Below are 16,838 nucleotides of genomic sequence, written 5' to 3' on the forward strand. Positions count from 1 at the left end.
CCCTGCTTTCTGGTAATTATGAATTACAAATATCTGGAGAGATATTCTCTTGATTTCTGTCATAGAACCATAGAATAGTTTGGGTTGGGAAGGACCTTAAGATCATCTAGCTCCAACCTGCCTGCCATGGGCAGGGACAGCTCACACCTGTCCTGTTATATTGCACTGGAAGTCGCAGTATGACTGCTCTAGCTGGGCTGTCCGTGTGCATGCTGGTGGTCTGAATGGGTTTGCACCTCAGAAGTTGTTTGGAAACTAGAAGAACTGTTTTCTTCACCCAAGAGAACAGTGTTCAGGAAAACAAGGAGTGTAGTGATGGTTTGCAGTCCCAGCATTGTATTTGAACATTACTTGTGCAGAACCACGAAGGATAAAGTACACGGACTAAATCCCATAGGACTTGGGGGATTGTGCTGTGAAGCTGTGGGTGTGGGTAGCAACACTCTCCATCTCAGCTTGTGAGTCCCCTACCATGGTGTATGTAAATGGCGACATGCTGGTTATATTCTGTATAACAGTGCTGAGTCTTACCTCTGGTTCTTCACTTGGTTCTGCATCCAAGAGGGTACCATCTTTAAGCACAGCAGAGTTGCTCCAGCTACACTGATCTTCCCTTTTAAAGTATGTCAGGAGCTGAATTAGAGGAAGCCTCCAAGGCTGGGAGGGAGCAACAGCTCGTCCTTTTACTTGGCAGCAAAACTCAGGATTTCAAACCGTTTTTCTCCAGCTCGGTACAGCTTGATCTTTGCCTGATCTCTGCTTTGTGGCTCCCTTTTTCAAAGGCTTGTAACATGATGTTTCGTTTGTGATTTCAATATTTCCCCCTACCCTAAAGATGTCTACCAACTAAGGAAATAACAGCTTAGCCTGTGTTTTTATGTCCTAGCTACGGTAGAATATATTGCAAGTGTTGTCTTTAGCCTGTATTTACTGCTACCTGCTGATGCTCAGCTTTACCATTGCTTAGGAAATTTCCTTAACTTTTCCTTGATGCTGAAAGAATAGCAGTTTCTGTTTATAAAAACTTACTTGACCAAAAAAAAAAAAATGTTTGTCATTAGAAAAATGTGGGAAATGCGAATTGTTTTTTGTGAAGGAATTTTTAAGTGAGTTCTCTACAACCTAAGGCACAGGGGGTTGGAAGTCACCTGAGTTTCCAAAGTTATATGGAATATTGGGAATAATACATGGAGGTCCCTAGTCCAAAGCTGGTGAAAATGGAATTGTGAAAATAATTACTTGCTTTGAGTTTGATAACTGAGATTCCAACATTTGGTGTGGAAAGAAAGAGAAAAAATCACTTCAGAAGCTGTGGGCCCAAAATAGTTGTTAGGGCTTCTTAAAAGTAACAATATTTTTTTGCAACCTAAGAGAATATTGGTTTTGAGTAAATAAAATATTTTGGTTTGAGTATTATTAATGAATACAAAGGAAAATGGGAAATTATATTAGCTTCACGTGAGTTTTTAGGGCTTTACATAAAACTGAGAACTCCATCTGTTCTCCTCTTTATTTAATCGTAATACTGGTTTAAATCTGTTGTCTTCTGTATTTGGAGCAAACCTCCAACTTGAAAAATCCTACCTCTTTGATAAATCTCTTACCAACTGTGCTATTCCACAGGTTGTAGGTCTTTCGGTCTCCTCTATTGAAGTTGCTTCATTTTGCAAAAGTAATCTCAGTTTCACTGAGCAGGAGTTGGAAGCTTGCGTTGCTTTGGCTACCAGAGCAGGCAATAGGAACACATTTTTCTCCATCATGACAGATATTTTAGTATTTCTATGGAGCAAAATGACTTCAGCAGAAGAGGTGAAGAAAAACCAAAATCTACTCCCTGCTTGCGAAAGGTGTGTTTGAATGTGGAATTGCTCACCCAAAGGTGTTCCCAAGGAGTATCTAAGTGGCCTTGTATGCTGAAGACTTAAAAAGGCAAAGATTTTCTCTTTCAGAAATGCCCCAATTCCTCATTTAGCTAGTTCCAGTTTTGGGGATTGTATTTTTTAATTGCCCCCTTTTCTTTTTTTTTTCTTAAACATTTGACTGGAGTTTCACATTAGTTGCACCTATTTGTGGCTAGCTCGCACTGCTTTGTAGCTACATCTTTCATGACTAAATGATTTGCATCGAGATGGGAACAGCAGGCTTCTATGAGCTTTAAACTGGACTTTTGGGATTACTAAACCTGGGAGAACCTTGAGCTGAGTCAGAAAGCCAGTTTCTGCCCTCCCTACTCCTGTGAAGAAGATCCTTACCATGTGTACAGCCCTTACAGCACAGGGTGGTAAAATCAAAAGAGAAAAAAACAAAACAAACCCAACCCAAAACTTCATTCATTAAAATATCATTTCCACATCACAAGTGAGATAATCAGAGTGGAACGAGTGGCAGGTACGTGTATAACACCTATTCACTGGCAAAGCTCCCTGCTGCAGGGAAATTGCATTTGACAGATGCTGCAGGAAAGGGCTGGACCATCTGCAATTGCAATTTTGGGTTTTTACAGATGTTAAACTCAAGCAGCAGATGTGTAAAGAGCACCTCTTCCAGCGAGTGACGCTGAAGCAGCTCATTTTGTCATTTCTTCTGGGTCTAGACTAAACCGAGGCCGTTAAGCCGTTATGTTGAGCTGCCTGTGAGGACAAAGGCTGCCTTTCTGAGTCGGGATGAAGCCTGTTTTCCAGTGGAGGTTTGCCAGTGAAAGGCAGAACCTCAGCTGGACCTTAGAATCTCAGCCCTCAGAAAACCTTTCTGCCTTTATTGCTTCATTGAACTGCTAAAAATACTGAATGGAAAATGCAAGTATTAAGGAAATGAGGTAGATTTGGGCTTTCTGAGCTGGGTGACTTCCAGTTTCATCAGCTTCCCGGAATCCTTACTGCGAAAATGAAGCGCTCCTTGTAAATCTCAGAAACCTGTCAGTGTTTTTCCTCTCATGTGGGCGTGTTGGTTCATGGGGTATGGTGCATAGGGAGACCTGTCAACATCGAGCAGTGAGAACAGAGCTTTTGGCTGCTGGGATCGCTTGGGATGAATGCTGAAACACCTGACCAAACCACAACTTTCCCAGACAATTATTACCTTACAAGAAAGCAGGCTCCAGAGGAGCTGTGTGGCCGAGCCTGCCACTGTGCTGGTCAATGAGACCTGCTCCAAGAGGGATGTGTGGGGCCATCTTCTGTGGCCTTGCCAAGTGAAGAGCATTGAGAAGTCTCTGTCATGGGAGATCCTCCTCTAAAGTGATCTGCACGTAGCCAGAGTGCCTGAGCAAATGAGAGCAGATTGATGTCACATTACCGGTTAGTGGAAACAGAAAATGCAAGTTTTGGATTTCACATAGCTGGGAAGTCAGGAGAGGCCAGTATCCTAACTAGACGAGGAGACAACAGGCACTCTTAATGGATTTAACGTGCTGAGAAGCTGAGGGGCTGGAGGTTTGCTTTGTGTGGTTAAAACTGTAGTCACCCAGTGAGAGGCAGGTAGTTTAAATTTCATTGCAATTACATATATAGGGGCTCTCTGGGAGGACGCAGCAGGCACAGAGTGCTCTTGCACCTGCAGAAGCTCTGACCGTCCTGTTGCTGTAGTGAGCGTGGTGTATTACACAGCTAGCAGGGATTTCAAAGTGCCTGGTAATCCTGTCTGCAGAGCTGGCTCTGGTGTCTTGCCTCTGCTCCTCAGGCTCTCCATGAGGAACCGTAACCTACTCACTCCATATATGTGACTATGTTTCTGCTGGCTTGGGTATAAGGAAGGTGTATTGTGAAGTATTCCCAAGGCATTCCAGTACATGGCAGATGTTTGGGACAGTGGGGGGAGGTTTGCAAAGGGGATCTCCAAGCAAGTTCATCAAAATTTCCCTTCCAGTTGCACCTCTATGGGCACCCCCAACAGTCAGTCCTGCCCCAAAAAGATGTTTGCTGTATTTCAAACTGAGCCAAGAATAAACTGTGTGTTTCAACCACATTGCAGACTCCTGGAAACAAGGCCTGCCTTCATGCTTGGAGGGCTTCCCTGCTCTGCCAGGAACCACAGGGAAGAGCAACAGGAGCTTTGGCTGGAAACTGCTGCTGACAGTGTACTGTCATGGGTGACCACATACAATACCACTCACTGTGCTTGCCTAAAGTCTTTCCAGGACGAGCCTTTGGCCTTGACAGCCATTTTTGATTCTCAGAAAGGCAAAAATAAGTGTCTTCTGCTGAGCATCCCACCCGCAGGAAACACTGCAGCATGAAGCAGGCATGGGCACTGTCCTTGGCATCGGAATCTCACTGGTCACCATGTAGCTGGTGGGCCTGCTGGGAAGGGCAGCATCGCTGCAGAGGGCTTTTTCCTGGCTTATGTTGCCATGCTGTGTTGAAGTTGAAGAGAGAGGATGTATGATCTTGTGATTAAGATCTGCAGCTGGAATTCGGGAAGCTGGTGTTCAGTCCCAGTTCTCGGGGACATGGGCAAATTTCTTGACCTCTACTCCTTGCTTTCTCATCCTTTCAACATAGGCTAATAATACCTTTCCTTATCTCTTCAGGACAGGATGCGGCTCTAATTGTCTAGCACAATGCATCACTGATCTTTCCACTGCACAGCTGTCTCAGGCTCTGGAGAGGTTTCTGGTGGTGGTGTGGGCTGTAGAAATGCCAATGCACAACAAAGCAATCGACCACCTGATTTTCACTTTAAGACCATAGTTACAGTGGAAGAGCAGGATCAAGCTGGATTCCGATTTCAGCTCATCCAGAGATTTTCATATTGATATGGAGATGCCACCACCTATGTTACCATTGCTACCCATTGCTCCTTCTTCCCAGGGAAATAGGTGTCCAACCAGAGGGCAAAATGGATCAAGTTCCAGCATGGATTTCATTAAGGGGTCTTGAGACCCTCAAATGTATTCATTTATTTGATCCTTCTCTGGGCATCTGCATGACTTTGAAAGTGGCTTTGTCTAGTGTCTTTGAATGTGTCCTCCATCTCAGTAGAATGGTGATGGTAACACTTCCCTGCCTCAGAGCTGCTGTGAGGGCTCTGTATAACTCTTGGACCAGTACCTGAGATGCTTCAAAAAATGAACTGCAAACTATGTGTACTGCACAAAGCTCCCATCTTAGCTCCTTTCCTCCATCTGTGACAGTGCCTACAACACGCCTGGCAGCTGAAAAGCAGAGGTGCTATGACCTGGTATGTATTCTTAGGAAGGCATTGCCTAAGTCTGCAGATGACCCCGTGCTTTCTGGTCATGTTCCTGACAGCGCTTCTTACTGCAGGCTGTTCCCTCAGGCAGTATCAAGGTCAGGGAAGCTGATAAGCTGTGTTATGGCTCTGTCATTTTGGCAGCTCTGCTTTTGATAGGGAGCTCCCAGCCTCCTAGGGGTGACGTATTGGAAAATGAGCCCTTTTGCAGCTGGTCTTTCTTAACAGTGACAAGGAGGTCCCCATGCACCCTAATGAAGGCTATGGGAGACATTCGCTTCTTGCAGTAGTGCAGTCCTGCTGGAATTGATACCCCTGGAAGGACTAAGACTTTGTCTTATGATGGGGGCATCCCATGCTGGCCACAGATTCCCCCAGTCTATATGGTGTGTTGTCAGCAGGGAGCTTATTTTCTTCTCAGCTTGGATAATGCTCCAAGCTTGGTTTATCAGTCAGGCTTGCCCTAGTACAGGCAAGTCTAGGATCTTAACCCCACACACCTCAGGAGAAGAGGGGCCGTGCTTCCCCCTGAAGAAGCCTTGCACTCCTCCTGGCTTCAGCTCTGTGCTCCCGGTGCAGCGCTTTGCTGAATCAGAGCACGTCCCGTGCAGTGCGTTCTGCTGCATCATAACATCATTACGCAATTTGACAGCTCTGGCAACCTCTGCTCCAGTGAGTCCCAGAGCTAAATGAGCAGGAGCTGTGCCAGCCAGGCTTGTGGTATGTTTAGAAAGCCATGTGGGCGAACTCATATAGCACCTGCCCATGCTAAATGCAGTTTGGCAAACATGTATTTGTTCCTCCCTCCTTTTTGTAAGAGATGAAGCAAAAGAAAACCCCTCCTGTATGACTTCTGTTTATTTTTTTATGATTATGAGGCTTGTCCAGTTTGCAGGTTAAGCTTCTGAAGCCTGGGACGCTGCCTCCGTTTGTGCTGGGGTTGCTCCAAGCATGTAGTGACTTGAAGAACAATTCTCATTTCAGGGACTTGAAGTTGGACAACGTGCTGCTGGACTACGAGGGTCACTGCAAGCTGGCAGACTTTGGAATGTGCAAAGAGGGCATTCATGACGGCATTACCACAGCCACCTTCTGTGGTACACCAGACTACATCGCTCCGGAGGTATAGGAACCTTTCTGAGCCCAGGAAAATTGGCTACAATATGAAAAGTGTAGGTTAGCTTTGGAACAGCAAGTGTACTCCCTGGTGTATTTAGCTACACCTTATTTGACTGCTGGGTGCAAGGATTCCTCCTAGATGTATGCTTGTATAATCAGTCCTTTGTGCAAGTAAAGCATGAGTAAACCTTCATGCTGCTGTAAGCACCAAGATACGCCTGTATTTTTCTTTAGGAAATGTGAGGTGAAAAATGGAGGAGCAGCTGTAAAAATCTTGAGGCACATGAAGATACTGGCCCAGTTTAATTTGAAAGGAGATTGAATTCGCCCTTGTTCCTTTTTTTCCTACCTCCTCCTATTCGCTGTCATTCCCCAATTTCACTACAAAATTAATAAACACCTCTTTAAGGAGCAGCTGCTCTCCAGATGCTGCCAGATGTTCTGCCAGGGTTTTAGATCCTTCTTCAACACAATTGAATTTTTGCCAGTGGTTTGTGTTTGTGCCTTTCTCACACACTCGCACTCCTTCCCCTCTGCAGCTAAAAGCCTTGCCATTGGAGCTGGGTAAGCAATTCCTTCCCAGGGGCAAGGAAGAGGCGGTGTCAACCCACACACATGGCTGCTCTGCCGCTTCTGAGGCTCTGCCAATTCTGCTGAAATCCCCTTCTTCTCCTGCTAACCCCTAGCGTAGGTTTGTTTCCCGGGTGACCCTGTGAGCCGCCAAGCTCTTATGTAATGTATCTGATGTACCTTTGTGTTGATACTGGGTTGAGATCACCTATATGTTCCTGGACACATAGCCAGCTTAGCAGAGAGCACTGTTAGGACACAGTGAGAACTTCCACATTAATGTTTCCTCCCCTGTTCCTCCCCTCCTAAGAAGCTTTAGGGTTGATATTTCTTTCCCATCTCTTCTTCAGATCCTGCAGGAGATGCTGTATGGCCCTGATGTAGACTGGTGGGCCATGGGTGTGCTGCTGTACGAGATGCTGTGTGGCCACGCGCCCTTCGAGGCGGAGAACGAGGATGACCTCTTTGAGGCCATTCTGAATGATGAAGTCGTCTACCCAACGTGGCTCCAGCAGGATGCAGTGGCAATTCTCAAAGCAGTGAGTGCATTTGGCTACTCGCGTTCTCTCTGGCTTTCTTCAGCCTAAATCTAGCAAAAGGAAATAGGGCTGGGGGTGTGGGCACTCAGAAGCTGCTGTTACCCTGGTCTTTTTCTTATCTTGGATTGAAGGGTAAACAAACAAACAGATCCTGACACACTTAGGTGTGTTTGCATAGTTATGTCCTTTGTATGGTTCAGCTTCCTGCGTGTCTGCATGTCTGTGTGTCTGGGCTGACTTAATGATTTACACTATACAGTCAGAACAGAAGCAGCAGTTATACACAGTATTTAATCGATAGTGAATATATGATTTCCGTGCAATTGGAGTGGGGAAGAAGTGAAGTCTTCATCATAATCCTTCCTTCTGATGGTAATACCACTTATCCCCCAGGGTTTCCTGTCTACCTGCATACAAAGACAGGAGTTTGATTTTTTGTGGGGAGTAAAAAAAAATGGAGCCATACAGCAGTTTGAGGCGAGCTGTTGCTGGCTACACTTAGTCCTTGTTCTACCATGTATTCCTGAATTTTCCCAGGAGCCTTCCACCTTTTGCCTGTGACATGGGAGTGAAGCTTTTTAAGATTTCAGGCTGTGTGTGTACAAACAGTGCCTAGTGCAGAGGAATTGGCCTGGCTTTACTGTAATGAATCAAAAGGTGATTAAATGATGAGGGTGTTAACCTACAAATGAGGAGACCTAACACAGCTGTTCTGCTACTGACTTCTTCCTGCCCCTAATCAAGACACGTAATGTATTTAGGCACCCTTTGGAAAGAGAATGTTAAGAGTATTCCATTTCCTTGCAAAAGCACTGTGACCAAAGGTGTGTTTAAGACTGGATACAACTAAATATTGTTGTAATAGAGGATCTAGAAAATAGTTGGATAAAATGGTAGCTCATAGGAACTTGTGGAGCATTGACCCTAAGAAATGAGGTAGTGAATGATGGGACTATTTAAAGGAAAGAGGAGAGTTCATTTTCATTAGGTCTTCAGATTTCTGCTGAAAAACTTCTTTTGTATACTGACTGAGCAGCTACTTTCTGTATCTGAAAACACATCTAATAAATTCTACAGAAATCAACTGAGAATAAAATCCACTTCTTGAGAGGCAAAGGATTGTGTTACTGAAATAACAGGTTGTGCTCAGGAGTGACTGTCATGCTGAAGGCTACCTTTGGTCTTGGAAATAATCCGTAACATATTCAATTATTTTATTTTTTTAAGTGAAGTTCAGACTCTTGTGGCATTTGGAGCCGTGTTCATGTTGTTGGGTTGGGAATCTTGAGTGTCCGAGCCAATTCCTCTTCTTCAGGAACAAGTAATAGCAGAGTGGATTTGTTGCAGGCATCTAGTGTTATGTATAAGATGGAGGTAATATGTGGCCAGATAGATGCTCATTGTAACAGGAATTTCAGGATATGATAAAATATGAATTTTAGCCTCTTGATGAAATGCTTATTTTTCTAATTCAGATAGGGACCTCATAGAAACAGCCAGCACAAGCTGCAATCACCCCAGGCTGCTTTAGCTCGTGTTCAGAGCCCAGCTTTTAGAGTGGGTCCCTTCTGTTATTGATTGCAAGCAGCCTGATGAGAGGCTTTGGAGAAAGAGGGCCAGAATTGAGGATGGAGCTAAGAATTTAAATAAGGACTGACTGAGTGCCTCCAAAACTGCACAGTCAGCTTAGCAATTGCTGCTTACTTGCCTGAAAAAGTCTCCTGTCCAGCCACTCTGCTCGTCTGCTGTGTCACGTGTTGCTGGTGAAACCCAAATGAAAGCAAAACTGCCTCTCTGACTGCATGTGTGTTGCTCAAGAGAAGTACTAAGCTATGTATGCTTTGGGAAGAAGGCTGAAATTTAGGGCACTAACCAGGAGCCTGGTGTTTAATCAGGGGAAGTTGCAACTGGAATTTTCACTGGACCTTCAGTGTTTCTGTTCCCTGGGTGGCTGCTACCTGGGGGCAACTTTTGCATCTTATTTTACAGCACTGATGGTAAAACAAGGCCTGAACTTCTGCAACTTCACAGTAGCTGCTTTTGGGACTAAGAGCTGATCACTAGAACTCATTTCCACCTCCATTTCTTATGCTGAGTTTTTAGATGCATCACAGCATATTACCTTTAACAGGAAGGAAACATCCTGTCATGAGGTTGTATGGGACTCTAGATTAAAAAGGGAAAAACCCACGTGCTTTGATTTCTTTTGAATGATAAATGTGATCGCTGCTGAGGTATTAAATTTGCAGTGTACTGATAATGTTTGGTCAGTATTTTTAGGTTTCAGTGTAACGCAGGGTGGTGAACCTGGGTTTTTTTGTACCTTTGTGGCTATTTCCTGAAGAAAGGTGGTAGATTTTCAGTTGCTAAGTATGTAGATTATTTTTCTCAGAGACTACTGATGCTAATATTATGTCTCCTAGATACAGCATTATTACTGTGTGAGTATCTTCTAATCACTACTGTGTTTGCCTCCAACAAAAAGTGAACTTAAGCTCCCTGACTTACAGCTGTGACAGGGCTTTCTAACCCATGATATTAAATGCTCCAGAGAATCAGAGCACTCAGCTACTGCAGTGACATAAATGATTATAAGTAATTACATGGCATAGGAAGCCTGTAGAAGACCAGGGAGTTAAACAGGGGGTCTCCTGTATTACAGGCTAAGGCCTTAATAACTGGATTATCCCCTCACTAAAAGTTCTGGCCTCTAACCTTGAAAAGCACTAAATGAGAATTCACTTAGTCCTGAATTGTACAGAGCTCTGAAACAGACATCAAATTCTGCCAGGAAGATGCAATTAGGTGTAGGTGCTTAGAGATGTTCTACAAATGGATATATCTAGGTTTAGAAAGCACTTGATCCATTTGCCTTCATGAAGAGCTTCATTGTAAACAAGGATAATATGGTTTAGGACCCATTTTATGGATGCTGTTATTTTGGTTTGCTTTTGTTTACCATAATTGTGCTTCACCAATTTCCCCCCATCAGAAACCAGCTGATTTCTGAAAGCTGTATCCTGTTCATCTCTGTAGTTTCCCAACAATAACCAACATACGTCCTTAGGACCTCATTTAGATCACTGGGTGTTCCTAGTGTGTTTTTGAGCACTGTACCAAGGAAAACAAACCAAACTCAGCGCCCTGGGACCTTGTTTAGAATTGAAAGCAGAAATATTTGTGCTCTACAAAAAGAAGTTTTTAATTTATTTCCATTTTTAATGGGTTTTTTTACCCTTGGATGTTTTCCTTCAAGAGCTGGGGAAAGAGTAGGGAGAGCTAAATCAGTGTAAATCAGCCGGATTTTCCAGGAGTGAATAGTCCTAGAGGGAAGCAGAAAATCTCACTCATGTGCTCTGCCCTATCTGAGTGTGTCACTGGGGAATTTGGGTATTGGTGGGTCAAGTCAGGTGAAGAGGACTCAAACTGAGGTCTCCACTGCTTGTGTGAGCAACTGGGCCTGGATTTGCTTGTGGGAGTAAAATAAGTGCAGAAAGGGAGGACTGCTGTTGAATTGATTCAGACCACTTCAGCACATTCTAAACATTAAGTTTTGCTTTGATTCTGAGCCCTCCTTCCAAAAGGTTTCTCCATAGCCATACCTGAATGCAGTCACAAGGAGTTTATGCCAGAGCAGTTATTGGGTTTGTGTGAGTAAAAGAAATTCTTTCAAATGCTCTTTGCTATCGGTTGACAGAGTTGTCACCAGTTTGTGATGATAAAGAGACTGTGAAAGAGAAGCTTTGTGGGCATGCAGAGAGCAGAGACTGCCGCACTGTATCTTTTACAGGGAGAGTGCAGCTGGAGTTTGCAGCATGTTGATGTTCTGAATTTGTAAATTGTCACTAGCAGAAAATGCTTGAGCAAAGAGGGTGTCTTTCCAGGCAGCCAGAGGCTTTGGGATTCAGCTGACTGAGCTGCAAAATGAAACACAATCCTTGCATTTCCCATAAGCAGGGTGGTATTTTGGCAGCATGTTTCACCCACTTCATGTATGACTTTCTCAAATGCAATTCAGTCATGCTGTCTTGCTCACAGTCAGGCTTAGCTGAGGGGAGAGCAGGGACACAGCGAAAATCAGATCTCAAAAGTCGATGGCGTAATAGGAAGCAAATTCCTAGGGAAACCTACAGGAATTTTCCTTTCCAAGTCTGATTATAGACTAAGGCTATATTCAGTAGGCTAAGCCTATTGAATCGCTCCATGGACTGATGATCTGAAATAGCAGTGGTTGGCCTAAAGGTTTGAAAACTTGGAAGACCAAACGCAGCTTGGATGTTTTCACTGTGAGCCAGGTAACAGCAGGAGCTAGAAAGCAGTGTCTCCCCACAGAAATATCAGCATTGCTCTGCCTTCTGCACCCTTGATTTCTGACCTTCTGTCACAGCTGAGTCTGATGAAGCCAAGTATGTTATCTTAGTGTTTGCCTGCCAGCCTCCAGTCTTAATGTTAGCTCTGAGACAGTTCTGGCTTAGCGGAAATGCTCCTTCTGAAAGTGAGGCTTGGGCAGCCTTGCCTGTAGCTGTATATTTTGGGGACGTAAATGAAACTAAAGCCTGTTCTCCTTCCAGCTGGTTAAAACTATGCATTTTGAAGAGAACACTACTGGAGTCAAGAGACTGAGCAAAAATCTTTGTCTTCCTCCAAGTGGTTTTCCTGTAAAAAAATAAACACCAGACAAGAAAAGAGGAAGATGCAGAGGAAATTGGCTGTGATTTTAGCAGCCTGCGCTCCTGCCCAGAGCAGGTGGAACAGCGCAGGGGGAATGTGCCAATCCACCAAATGCCAGTGGATTAGTGCGGAGAGGGAGAGGTACTGAAAGGTGAGGGAGATCAGCTGAGAGTAAACATGACACATCTCAGGGAAAATTGATGTCAGCAATACGGAGCTAAGGGTGCAAAGAAAAACTTGAAGACTGTCTGTTTTTCTAGAGAACAATAGCCTGGAAGTGACGCTGACTCAAAAGGCAAATACTCAGGTTTAGTGAACTCTCTTCAGCTTTGTGTCACAGAGTTAACTTCCTCCCTCCGGATAACTGCACCCTGACAACACCACTGAAGTCTAACATGCACAGCAGCCCCGCATCCTCCTTTGCTCTTGCAGATTCGCTTAAAATCCCCTTTGTATTGCCAGGTTAACAACAAGGGGCTGTCGTGTCTGGGCATTAGTGCTTCAGACTCAGCTGCAGTAGCAGTGATGCTCTGTGGGTCAGCAGGAGCCAGGTCTTGCTCTGATGACCTGTGTTTTATGGACTCAGTTTTGGTTGTTGGAGCACAAGGTGTAAGGGAGTTGGGATTTCCTTCCCAGCTTCTGGGAGGAGGGAGCTTGCGTGATTCTTAGGAGCAGCTGGAAGGTAAATGGTTAAATGTGCCACAGTTTAAATCCCACAGCCTTGAAGCCTGATCAAGAAGTAAAAAAAAAACCCTGATCTAGAAAGGAAAATACTTTTCTTACATTTGTATGAGTTCATGTCACAGACTGACACCCAGAAATGATGGGGTTTTTGTAGTTCCCTCTTTTTTTGGCTTGCTTATACAGCTAGCACACACAGCGATGTTCAACACCAAGGGCTTGTTGGCGGTGTAAATTACCCCCTTTGCTAGGAGGCAGCACACGTGTTTTTCTGAAGGGCAAGAAAAGGGCTCAGGAACGTTGCAGTGCAGAAGGCAGCCAGCCATTTCACCTTCACTGGGAGAGAGGTATTGGGGCCCTTCCACAATAGCTTGGCCAATTTTCATCTTGTTAATTAAAAAAGCCACTCAAAACTTTCTGCAGGAGTTTGTTTGTCTTTCCTTTGTTGCCCAGAAGAGTGAATCTGAGGCTGCCTTAGGTCCCTCAGTCACTCAGGTAGCCAACAGACACAAGAGACTTCCCCACAAGGTACTGTAATGAGTAGGGTATTGCTTCACCAGCAATTTCTCTGGAGTTGATGGGGGAAGCCTGTGGATATGGTTTCAAAATGTCCTTCATGCAGAGCACAGGGCAGTCCAGTCTGTCTGTAAGCAGGATAACAGCTCCAGCAGAGCCCTTGGAGACTCAGGTTGTGCTGCATGCGCTTACCATAACAGGCTGAGAAGAAAGAATATTGGAGAGATAGAGATTTCCCTAGGGCACTCCACCCTAGTGCAGCTGAAGGACAGAAAGCAACGTGAATTGAGCTGTGCTTCGGGAGGACTAAAGTACCCATCCTAAGCGGATGCCACCACGACTGCCCAAACCCTTGGTGAGGGCACCTTTTGTGTGTGTGCAGCTTATTTTCAGGAAGGCTTTCTGGATGGTGAGGGCTATATGCTGAACCAGAGTGGCCCCACCACTATAAGGAGCTTGAAAATGCCATTAACGAAGAGAGGAAGCAGAGGGCCAGCGTTTTTACATCAGAAACAAGCACATTTTTAAATGTAGTCAAAGTGAAGAGTCTGATGTGACAGAAGAATGGAGGGGAAAAGGCTGGTTTTGGACTGCTGGCAAGGACACCTAAGCTCAGGAGAGACAAGGGTGGTCCAAGATGCCTACTTGCTGCAGTTGGTTACCCCAACATCAGCACAGAGGGGGAGTTCTTCTGAAATCTGGAGAAGTTTATTCTCTTCATGCACTGCACTTGTTTGAGGCCCAGCACCCCTGGATACCGAGAGATCAGAACTAGCTCTCATCAGCTCGGATACCATGGTGAGTGCCTGCATCCTCCTTGCACAGACTCAGAATACCTGGGCTGTGCTTTGCTTGACATGTTCAAGTGCAGTACATATGCGATTCCTGCTCCATTTGTGCCTCGCCTTTTCCCTAAGTCAGGGTGGTCTGTTTGGCTACTGTGTGAACTAGACTAAACCCCCATGTTTGTGCTTTCCAGTCCTCTCCTGAGCACTTACGAGATGTGAAACAAGTCAGCAAGGTTGCCTACGTTTCCTTTACATTGCTCTGCACAAGCACGTCTATCCTTCAGCTTGCATCCTATAGATCTGAACCAACTTTGTTCTTTCCAACAGACAGAAAAAGGCGGATAATCTGTTTCACATGCAGTGCTGAAATAGCCAGAATTAACTTGTTTCTGAATGAAACAGATGCTGGGAGTATTTTTTAGATAAAGATTAAAAGGAAAAAGAACAACACAACGGTGGGCCCACTGAAATCAAAGAGGGATCTAGATGAGCTCATTGCTTTATCCTCAGAGATGAGAAGCCTGTTAACAAAGGCAGATAGATATTAAAAATGCCTTCAAATACACCAATAAATTATTCTCCTTGGCATCTCTTCAGAGTTGGCAGGCTTGATAAATCCTCTTGCACAGTTTGATTAAGTTTTGGCTGTCAGAGTGAGGTCAATATTTAAATCTCTGTGTGAAACTCTATGCTGGCTCTGTGTACACATTTTTCCTTTATTTTTTTAGTTAGAAAAGCTTTCACCTTGCGTTTCCTGGTTGGCTCCAGACCCTCTGCTGCAAAAGCAGAACTCCAGAGCATGTTGTTTCCCAACTGGGAAGGAGTTTTGTAGTTTTAAATGATCTCATCTTGATAATTTTTGCCATAAACATACACTGTGGTGAAGTGACAAGGCTGTGCTCCACCACAGATTGACTTCTTACCTCTTTTGCCTAAGCTTGCGTATCCATCGCTGTAACATGCTGTCTGTTATTCTTTGCCTCCTAATACTCAGCAAACAGCTTTCTCCAATGATTTTAATCTCTTCTGTCGATTGATCTGATCACACCTCTTTCTGAAGCACTCCTCTTCCCTACAGTAATAGTCCCATGCTTCTGAATAATTCACTGTGAAAAGAAAACTAGAGCCATCTCTACATTGCTTGCCAAGGACAAATTCATCTTGATGTAGTCACTAAGACTTACCTTTCTCTTTCCAATAGGCTGAAATTAGCTTCTTGTTGAAGTCCGCAGTATGCATGCTCAGATTTGCAAACAGAAGCTTCTAACCCAGCCTATTGTAATATCAGGTGTGACTCATCCTCCTCTTTCCTGCCCCAGATGGGAAAAAAGTGAAGGAGCATTCATTGTGCCAACTTTATCTTCCCCCTCTTCTTTTTCTGCTTGCTTTTAGGTGCTCAGGAAGAAGTGATTCCTGTGTCTGAGCCTAAGACTTGTTCTGGGTTCCCTTCTTAGCTCTGCTATAGTTAAACAGTGCAATTATAGCCCCCCAAAAGTGTTTTGGTGAAGTCCATTAAAATCCAATCTTGGGGAAAGGCCCAAGGCTTCCCTTGAGAAGCTGACTTCCACCTGGAGATGGGAATGATAGCTGAATGATGGGACCAGCTTTTGCTGTGCAGCCCCAGTGGAGGGGGCCAGTCCGTCTAACTGGGGGGTCTGCTAGGGCTAACAAATCTCCAACTGTCCGAGCCATTCAGGGCCGTAGGTCTTACTTGTCCTTCCAGCTTTGAACTTTCTGACCTGCTGTGTCTTTTCAGGAACTTTAAAATTAAAAGAATTGAAATATAACCAAGACCACAAAAAAGCTCCTTTGAAGTATTTTCCTGTGAGGTTTTTTTTCCTTTTTTTTTCTTAATTGGCCTTTACAGGTTTGTCTGGGGCACTTTAGTCCTTTGTACTTGACCCTATGTAAATAGGCCACCCAGGGTTGTGTAATAGATTCCCAGTTCCTCTTGACAAGACCATCAGAAAAGGATTAATTGTTTTCCCATGCAACCCTAGGGAAATTTTACCACTGCTTAAAACGAGAGTGAGATCATACCCCCAGACTGTTAACAAGTGTGATGTGCATTCTTGATCCATGTCTGTGTTAGTCTGATGGATGCATTGATTTAGTAATTGACCTGCATATCCCCATGTCGTACCTATAGTCCAATTGGAGTAATTTAGAAACAGCAGCTGGAGTTCGATACTGTCTGGGCAGCCCATGCAGCTGGTGACCCATGTGGGAACTGGGGTTGACTCATCAGTTCTGGAAACACAGATTTCTACAGTGACATCTTGACCAAAACCTATGTTAAATATTCCATATATGTAATGAATAAAGTTAATTTCTGTTTAATGATTTATTATGGGAGTACCGAGGGCAGACGGGTCAAAAATCACTAGCTATGGCCAATATGCATTTGATACTTCTGGCCTTTTCATCTGCGTTAGTGTTAATGAGTTACTTGTTGATGAGTGGGGAGGGGCATGGAAGCAGGCAGGTTTCAGGACAGCAAAGAAGTTTGTAGCTATTCAGACAACATTTAATTCCCATATTTTGGGCTAAGTTCTCTTCTAGTGGTAGTCAGCAATGTTATACCAGTTAACACTACTAGGAGATTTGGGCCCAGGTGTGTCTGTCCCACATCTGAGTTGCTCTATCTGGTTTATTTTGCTAGGCTCCCTTGCTCACACTGCTTGCTGATACACAGTTAATCCTTCTTGTTTCCTTGGGCTTTGACTGGGCAGCATTGAACAGCCATTTCTGTACTAGGGGAAAG

The 16,838-nt window shown here is 44.4% G+C and overlaps 1 protein-coding gene across 1 annotated transcript in view; it reads left to right on the forward strand.

Moving 5' to 3' along the window:
- PRKCH (protein kinase C eta) overlaps nt 1–16,838 on the forward strand; it is a 116,717-nt gene that overhangs the window by 89,737 nt on the left and 10,142 nt on the right. The window contains exons 11-12 of the mRNA XM_065685159.1: nt 6,175–6,313; nt 7,230–7,418. Coding sequence (XP_065541231.1) covers nt 6,175–6,313; nt 7,230–7,418 — 328 coding nt within the window. The remainder of the gene's footprint in view (nt 1–6,174; nt 6,314–7,229; nt 7,419–16,838) is intronic.

Source organism: Lathamus discolor, chromosome 6, assembly GCF_037157495.1.
Source record: "Lathamus discolor isolate bLatDis1 chromosome 6, bLatDis1.hap1, whole genome shotgun sequence".
Lineage (NCBI taxonomy): Eukaryota > Metazoa > Chordata > Aves > Psittaciformes > Psittacidae > Lathamus > Lathamus discolor.